At 41.4% G+C, this 9,350-nt stretch overlaps 1 protein-coding gene across 1 annotated transcript; it reads left to right on the top strand.

The window, feature by feature from the left end:
• Positions 1-6,335: 6,335 nt before the first annotated feature.
• LOC115952082 lies at positions 6,336-9,084 on the top strand. Its single transcript, XM_031069166.1, has 4 exons — positions 6,336-6,549; positions 6,652-6,796; positions 6,914-8,066; positions 8,437-9,084. The coding sequence occupies exons 1-4, from the start codon at positions 6,336-6,338 to the stop codon at positions 9,082-9,084; spliced, it is 2,160 nt and encodes a 719-aa protein (XP_030925026.1).
• Positions 9,085-9,350: the final 266 nt, after the last annotated feature.

The following is a 9,350-nucleotide window of genomic DNA, read 5'->3' as shown; positions in this document are numbered from 1 at the left end:
CTCTTAATACACATGTCAAATTTTATGTCAATCGAATATACTTTATTATATAATTTATAAACTTATATTTTTTAAACTACAAAAACTTGCAATTTAAACAATTTATTGATGACATAGCTATTAATATTTAATTTTTTAGAAATTTTGCAAGTATGAAGAGTATAAGAAGAAGATGTAATCCAATGATGGATTTGTCAAAATTCACCTCCAATATAAAGATGCCAAGTAAGATTGTAGCCTTAGGTTACAACCAATTTTGTATTAAAATTTGTCCTTTAAAAATGGCATATTAAAGCAAAAACAAAAAAACTCGCCTATTGATATTTCCTGCTTTAACTAACTTAGAGCACTAGCATTAGGCGTGCTAAATGCTAAATTTTTAGCATTTAGCACACCAAATTTGATATTTTCTACAAGAACATTCCAACTGTAGCATTGTACGAATAAGTATTGTAAGGATATTCTCTAACCCGCCTCTTTATTTCTCAATTATTTAAAAAACTCTCGTATTCAATCCTTTTTATCATCATCACTTGAAAGACTTTTCAAAAACTTAAAGTCCTCTGCACCTCCATGTATTAACTTCTCAACTATTTTGAATATTTCAAGTTGCATGAGTCTAGATACTTTTGAAATTATTGCATGTATCTCTTCACCAAAAGTTTGAAACCACTTCATGTATCTCTTCACCAGAAGGTTGTGGTTGCTCTTGATTTTTCTTTGTTGTGAAGTACTCTTTTATAGATGAACAATACTTTTTAAGAGAGGAACCAATATCCGCAACAACTTCAACGTGTGGATCTTTCTTACTCCTTTTTCTTTGGTGAGGCTCAGCTGCAGAACTTGTTGATATAGAATGCTAACGTGGTTGTTGTGCAATGACAGAATTCACCTCATTTTCTTAAGCAAACATTGTGTCTTAAACTTGGTCTTCAATTACAACTTTAAGACAAATCAAAACTTAATAAAAAGACACATAATTTGGCATAGTTTGACAATACCAAAACACAGTACTCTGACAATCTCCCCCTTTGTCAATCCATGACAAAACCTCAAGTCCAAGACTAAGCCCAATACATTAATAACCTGAATACAATAAATGAACCCATTTTCAAATAAACTAGTCTATCTAAAAACAACTAGTCCTGAGAAATCATAGCGTGAACTAGGATTGACTGTTTTGATTGGCTTCATACCTATCTTTCCTGAAAGCACCTAACAAACATTTTATGCGCACCATGTGGAAGACAATGATAGATAATAAACAAGTAAAGTGCGTTTTGTCATAGGACATGCCAATTACATACAAATGTGAACCTAACACTAAAGAATTACATTCTTAAGTTTAAAATGTCAATAAATTGTATAGAAGAAGTGAAGTGAACACTGCCTAAGGCAAACATCCAATCATACAAAATTCTCATGTATAATTGCTTCCTAAGGCAATGAGCTATAATGATAATTGTTTATGACAAAACTACAAAAGTATGAAAAAAGAGATGGAGAACTTGGGAAATGACAACATTATGATATGATCAGAATGTGACATAAAGAAAAGTAGCGGAAGCACAGAAGCACCAAATCATAATGACCTATTCCAATACACAATTTGTTGTACAGTGAATACAATAAAATTAAAAAAAAAAAAAAAAAATTAACTATATACAAAACTGGCTTACTTTCATATGCAACTCAGCTTCTCTTTTTTTCAATGAACAAAGCTTCTCTTTCTCCTTCAATGCACACATCCACTTCAATTAGTTGCCCTTTTTTTTTTATAATTTTTTTTTAAATATTTCCTAAATTAATATTCATAGGGCATCCATTAATTTTTTCTTTAAAAAAATTAACTGGTACACAACATAATATTAGGTGTGTCAATTCGGGTTAGCGTGTCGGGTTCGTATTATGTCGAGGCAAGGATATTCGACTAAATAGCTCAACCCTAACTCAACCTATTTAATAATCGTCTTATGATCCTTCAACCCTAATCCGACCTGTTAATAAGACGGGTTGACTTGACCCAACCCATTTGACACACTTAATAAACGAGTCATGTTGGGTTAACACGAATGTAACACAACCCATTTCAACTTACAAAATATTGGATATAACATCCAACTTGCGAAACTATAAGATAGTAGAGTGAGTAGTACGACTGAAATTTAAAAAAAAAAAAAAAAAAAAAATGGAAAGAAAGAAGAAGATATTTATAAGAAGGTTTAGAGATTTAGGGTTTGTAGGGTTTAAAGATCTAGGATTTGTAAAGTTTCAATTTCCAATTATATTCTTTGTAAATTTTTGTAATTACTCACTTTTCTTTTTAAAATATATGTCGGATATAAAAAGGTATTTGACAAATCTAAAATAAAATTTAAAATATTTGTTGGATATAAAAGGTATTTGACAAATTTAAAATAAAATAAATATTTATTTGTTATATGAGTTAAACGGGTTGTATTAAGTGGGTCATTTCGGGTTGATACAAATAAACTGACGTGTCAAATGTGTCTATCACGGGTTACGCGGGTTGACCCGTTTATGACACATTTCTTATCGTGTTGCTTTCGGGTCAACCCGTTTATGACCCAAACCCATTAAGGCCCAACCCTAACCTGAAAAAACCTGTATCGGGTTCATGTCGTGTTTGCGGGTTTGGTTGAACATTGACACCTCTACACAATATCTACTCTTCATAAATGCCTTGGGGGGTTTTGACGTGTTATAATAATAAAATGTTTTTTTTTTTTAATTTTTTTTCGGATAAATTGATTAATGGGGGAAAAACAAGTCACAAAATTGAAGAAAGTGTTCTTAATTTGAATAAATTGATAAGTGGGGGAATTTGTATGTTTAAATATTGCATGTATGTTTCCTTTTTTTTGAATCATTTGTTTTTTTTTTTTTTTTAAGAGTCATTTTGAATCATTTGTTTGAACTTTATGTATGTTTCATTTGCATTCATTTCAGTTTATTTTTCTGATTGATTCTTCACATTGCAGCGATGGACTTTTTATTATTATTATTATTTTTAGTGAACCGGTAAGATATGCAGCGATGGACTCAAAAGTTTAAATAATCACTTTGACATGTTGCATCAGCTCCTCCATTAATAATATGATACGCTGAAAATTTGTGGTTTGCCTAATCTCTCCTCAAACGAGTCAAATTAGGCAGCATAGAATAGTAAAGTTCATAGTTTAGCCGAAATTGCTTAAATGATAGAGTCACATCAATTTGCAAAACTACTTGTTTATATAATAGCTTTTTTGTTTTGTCTCGTCTCTAGTCAATGTCCTGGTTGTGGAGAGGTAATTGATGGGAATGACGAGATTACATCCCACAGACGAAGTTAACACTAATGACGAAGAAAGCACCCATGACAAAGTCGTCCTAAATAACGAAGAAACCAGTCATCACTGACGAAGGCATGAGAGTCATTCAATGCAGTCAATCAATGACTTGGGCAGTTACCAAATCAACCAGGCAGACCGTTGGGAGCCTCTTAAAAGCCCCGTTATTTGACCAGAGGCGTTATCAGGGAAAGCATTAACAACCACAACGGCTAGCCCCTAAAGCCACATGTATAAAGCCCTCACATAGTCAACAGAAGGTACGGATATACATTCACACTTTGAGAGAGCACTCTGGTTTTTTATCTTGTTTTTCATTTCATAAGGTGCTTTCATTATTCTGACTTTGGCATCGGAGGTGTTGTGGCAGACACCATACCGGTGACCCTTATAGAGGATACATTCGCATCAACAAGGAGTTCCATCTGCCCACTTTGACTGACGAGCTCGCGCTTCATCAGTTTGGCGCCGTCTGTGGGGACGACATTTTCAGATTCATATTTGAAAACGTAGTTTCCATCAACCCTCTACATTCAGATGGAATCCAACCCAGATTCAACAGCTTTGGCCCAGCAAGTTCAAGCCCTTGCAGCCACCATTGAAGAACTCACCAAACAAAACCAGAAAATGAAGTTACGACTCTAGCAAGTTCAACAGGCTCAACAGGAAGAAAACCGGTCCAAGGGTAACCCGGAGGGAGAAGGGGATAGCCACAGGAGAGGTACCCCTCAAAGGCCAACTACTCCAGACGAGCAGAACTCAGGTCTCCTTCGAGAAATGAGGAAGGAGATGGACTAATTGAGGAGCGCCATTAAGGAGAAGATGGACCGAAGCGTAGACAGAATGGTAAGGGCTACGGATTCGCCTTTCACCGCGGCGGTACTTGAATGCCCTGTACCGTCAAAGTTTCGCTTACCTCAACTTGAGCCATTCGACGAACTCAGAGACCCTCAGGATCATCTTAATACCTTTAAGATGACTCTAGGTCTTCAACAACCACCTAACGAGATACTGTGTCGTTCCTTCCCCACCACTCTCAAAGGAGCTGCAAGAGAATGGTTCACGAAGTTACCGACCTCGTCCATAGACAACTTTGATCAATTAAGTAATGCCTTCTTGTGCCATTTCATAGGGGGGCAACGTCCAAAGAGGCCGGTAGACTACTTACTCACCATAAGACAGGGAAAGAAGGAAACTCTGAGGTCGTATGTCAAACGCTTCACCCGAGAGACTCTGGAGGTGGATGAAGCTGATGACAAGGTGCAGCTGACGACCTTCAAGGCGGGGCTGAGGTCCAGAGATCTCGTGGCCTCCTTCGCAAAGAACCCACTAAAGACGATGGCGGAAATGCTCCTGAAAGCACAGAAGTACATGAATGCTGAAGATGCTTTAGTTGCCATAAAGGATGCTGAGAAACCAGGCGACAAGGCAAAGAAGGAAGACGACCGTAAAGGGCAAAAGAGAGAGCGACCAGATCGTAGGAACAATGACGGGAACAGGAGGAAAGATGATAAAAGTTCTCGGACGGTAAGGTTTACTCCTCTGGTTATGCCTGTTGACAAAATTTTCACGCAGATCAAGGACGAGCATTATCTCAAATGGCCCAGACCATTGCACTCATCCCCCAATGTCCGTGACAAGAACAAGTACTACCAGTTTCACAAAGATCACGACCACAACACGGAAGATTGCAGAGACCTAAAGGAGCAGATAGAGGAGTTAATACGGAAAGGGAAGTTACAGAAATATGTGAAGAAAGAAGAATATAGCAAGTTCAGAGACGACAATAAAATCCAGCATGAATCCTTTTCCTGGGATGACTGTCCGCCCCAGCCTCCACACAAGGTGATCGGGGAGATAAACACGATTACAGGATGGCCGTTTTCAGGAGGATCGTTTAAATCACTCAAGAAGGCATACCAAAGACAGGTAAACAGTGTCCATGCCATACCTCCGTCTAAGCACCAACGAACATACCAGGACATATCCTTCAAGGAAGGAGACGCCATGGGAGTGAAGTAGCCCCACAACGATCCTTTGGTCATAATGCTGAATATAGAAGGATTCAATACCAAAAGGATCCTCGTCGACAATGGCAGCTCTGCAGACATCATCTACCTCCCGGCCTTCCAGCAACTGAGGCTAGATCCAAAGAGACTGCGCCCCTTTGACTCTCCGCTCGTCAGCTTCAGCGGAGACCGGGTATACCCCAAGGGCATAGTGACATTGATGGTGACGGTGGGGACCTACCCGGTGCAGCTGACCCGTCAGCTAGACTTCTTAGTGGTGGACTGCCCCTCATCCTACAATGTCATCATTGGGAGGCCCACACTCAACAAGTGGAAAGTGACGACGTTCACCTACCGTTAGAAGGTAAAATTCCCAACAGATAATGGCATCGGTGAAGTGAAAGGAGATCAATTCCTGGCAAGAGAATGCTATCAAGCCATCCTGGCTGCGAAAGAGAACCACACGTGGATGATTGAAGAGAAGGAAGAAGACAGAATGGAGGCCTTGGAAACAATGGAATTGGTTAAAGGAGAAGCCAACAAGACGACAAAGATAGGGACGACGTTAAGCCCCGAGATGAGAACAAGACTCATAAGGTTCCTTAAAGAAAACCTAGACATCTTCGCATAGAGCCACGAGGACATGCCGGGCATAGATCCAAAGGTCATCCAGCATAAGTTGAATGTGAACCCGGAACGGAAGCCCGTCCAGCAAAGATGAAGAACCTTCACCCCAGAACGAGATCAAGCAGTTGCAGAGGAAGTTACTAAACTCTTGACGGTAGGGTTCATCCGGGAAGTGTACTATCCTGAATGGCTCGCTAACGTCGTCCTAATAAAGAAAGCAAATGGAAAATAGAGGATGTGTGTAGACTTCATCGACCTGAACAAGGCGTGCTCGAAGGATAGCTTCCCTCTACCTAGAATAGACCAGCTCGTGGACTCTACAGCCGGGCACAAGTTACTGACGTTTATGGATGCCTTCTCGGGATATAACCAGATAAGGATGGCTAAGGAAGACCAGGAGAAAATCGCTTTCATCACGAGTCAAGGACTCTACTGTTATAAGGTAATGCCTTTTGGATTGAAGAATGTTGGAGCCATGTATCAGAGGTTGGTGAACAAAATATTCAGTCAACAGATTAGCAGGAACATGAAAGTGTACGTGGACGATATGCTCGTCAAGAGTAAGGAAGAGCTCATACATCTGGATGACCTGAAGGAAACGTTTGTAACCCTCAAAAAACACTAGATAAGGTTAAATCCAAGTAAGTGTGTTTTTGGGGTAGCTTCGGGAAAGTTCTTGGGATTCATGGTGTCCCAAAGAGGAATAAAAGCAAACCCAGAAAAAGTGCGAGTCATCATCAACATGGCCTCACCCAAGACCGTCAAGGATGTTCAAAAACTCACAGGAAGGATAGCAGCCTTAAACAGGTTCGTCTCCAGAGCTACAGACAAATGTCTGCCCTTTTTCAAGACCTTGAAGCAGGCTTTTGCCTGGATCGACGAGTGCGAAGCAGCATTCTAGGAACTAAAGCGTTACCTGAGCAGTCCACCTCTCTTGAGCCCGTCCAAAGAAGGGAAAGATCTATACTTATACTTGGCCGTGTCAGCCTCAGCAGTAAGTGCAGCCCTGATCAGAGAAGAAGGCGCGAAGCAGCTCCTAGTTTACTACGTCAGCCAGGCCTTCCAAGGGGCTGAGTCCAGGTATCCAAGGATCGAAAAGATCGCGTTTGCGTTAATAGTAGCCTCGCGCAAGCTAAGGCAATACTTTCGGGCAAACCCTATCCTCGTAATGACAGACCAACCGATCAAGAAATCGATGAACAAACCTGAGGCAGTCAGAAGAATGGTCCAATGGGCGATTGAACTTAGTCAATTTGACATCGAATACCACCCCAGAACGGCGATCAAGGCGCAAGCTCTAGCGGACTTCATCGCAGAGTTCACATTTCCTAACGAAGACAGCCTTACCGACGAAGTTGATAGATGGACGATACAGACTGATGGTTCGTCAGCCCAGAGGAAGGGGGGAGTAGGGGTTGTCATAACTACCCTCGACGGAGAGGTGCTAAAATATGGGGTCCAACTAAAATTTCCGGCCACCAACAACGAAGCTGAATACGAGGGGATACTGACGGGACTGAGGCTTGGAAAGGCACTTGGTGCTAAAAACTTGTTGATCCAAAGTGATTCAAAGCTAGTGATCGGGCAGATTAGGGGAGAGTACGAAGCAAAGGAAGAAATGATGCAGAAATACCTCAAGCTGACGAAACATCTAACTCAGGAGTTCGATACAGTGGAGTTTGTGCAGATCCCAAGGAGTCAGAATATGGGGGCTGACGAAGTCTCGAAGCTAGCGTCATCAGAAGAAGGGGAGATTAGCACAGATCTGGCGATGGAGGTCCAGAAACACCCCAGTATTGAAGAAATTGCAACATTCACCATCCAGAGCACAAACAACTGGATGACACCCATAATATCCTACCTCCAAGATGGACACCTCCCTCAGAACACGGAGGAAGCTAAAAAGATTAAGAAGAGGGCGGCCAGGTTCACGATCCTTAATGATGCCTTATACAAGAGAGGCTTCTCTATGCCTTACTTGAAGTGTGTCGACGAAGAAGAAGCTAGATACATCCTCGAAGAAATCCACGGAGGAATTTGCGGCGACCATGCTGGCCCCAAATCCCTGGTGAACAAGGTAGTACGAACAGGATATTTTTGGCCAACCATGTAGGTAGATGCTGTTGAGATCGTCAAGAGGTGCGACAAGTGCCAGCGATACGGGAATGTACAACGGCTTCCAGCAGAGAGACTAACGGCTTCCAACAGAGAGACTAACGACTATAGCTTCCCTGTGGCCATTTGCATAATGGGGAATTAACATCATCGGCCCACTTCCCCAAGGTAAAGGTCAGGTAAAGTTCCTGCTTGTTGCTATTGATTATTTCACAAAGTGGGTTGAAGTAGAGGCTCTAGCAACGATCACTGAGGCTCGAATTCAGAGTTTTGTGTGGAAGAATATAATCTGCAGGTTTGGGATGCCCTTGACAATCATATCAAATAAATAGAGGCAGTTCGATAGCCAAGGCTTCAGAGAATTCTGTTCAAACCTTGGGATCAAGAATCAGTTCTCATCCTCGGGGCATCCCCAGGCAAACGGGCAGACGGAAGTGACGAATCGAACGCTGCTCAAGATTATCAAAACCAGGTTGGACGATGCGAAGGGTGCTTGGCCAGAAGAATTACCTAATGTCCTGTGGGCTTACAGAACCACAGCCAGAACCTCGACAGGAGAGACCCCCTTCAGGATTACCTATGGCACAGAAGCAGTAATCTCAGTCGAAGTGGGGGTAACGAGCATCAGACGAGGAACGTTCAACGAAGGGCGCAATGACGATGAACTGCGACTCAACCTAGACTGTCTGGACGAAGTAAGAGACAACGCATCCAGCAAGATGACGAAGTATCAGAAAAAGATGGCCGAGTACTACAATAAGAGGGTTAAACTCAGGCGACTGGACATAGGAGACCTTGTCCTGCGCAAGACCACCCCAGCAACTAAAGACCCTACCCAAGGAAAGCTGGGTCCTACATGGAAAGGACCTTACCGAGTCATTCACTACACAAGACAAGGAAGTTACCACCTGGAAACCATGGACGGACAAAGACTCCCTCAACCATGGAACATTGAGCATTTAAAAAAGTACCACCAGTAGATGTAATAGACGAATGCATTCATTCTTGAATTTAATAAAAGAATTATTCCTCTGATGTCTTTGTGCAAGCAAGTCTAGTCAATCATAAGGCATACAAAAACTAAGTAACAAGATTCCGCCTTGACGGATGTAAGTTACTGACAACAACCCCAACGGGTATAAGACAAACTAAAGTAACAAGATTCCGCCTTGACGGAAGTTACTGACGACCCTTCTAACGGGTACAAGGTTGTAAAAGCTAAGTGATAAAATTCCGTTAAGACGGA

This window comes from Quercus lobata, chromosome 7 (assembly GCF_001633185.2).
Source record: "Quercus lobata isolate SW786 chromosome 7, ValleyOak3.0 Primary Assembly, whole genome shotgun sequence".
Classification (NCBI taxonomy): Eukaryota; Viridiplantae; Streptophyta; class Magnoliopsida; order Fagales; family Fagaceae; genus Quercus; species Quercus lobata.
The sequence above is the reverse complement of the archived record's forward strand: the minus strand, read 5'-3'. Positions and strand labels throughout refer to the sequence as shown.

Coding starts and splice junctions, on each gene's coding strand:
- LOC115952082 (XM_031069166.1), top strand. CDS start 6,336: ATGGATGCCTTCTCGGGATATAACCAGATAAGGATGGCTAAGGAAGAC. Junction 6,550..6,651: donor GGACGATATGCTCGTCAAGA/GTAAGGAAGAGC, acceptor TTTTTGGGGTAG/CTTCGGGAAAGTTCTTGGGA. Junction 8,067..8,436: donor CCAAATCCCTGGTGAACAAG/GTAGTACGAACA, acceptor TCAAATAAATAG/AGGCAGTTCGATAGCCAAGG.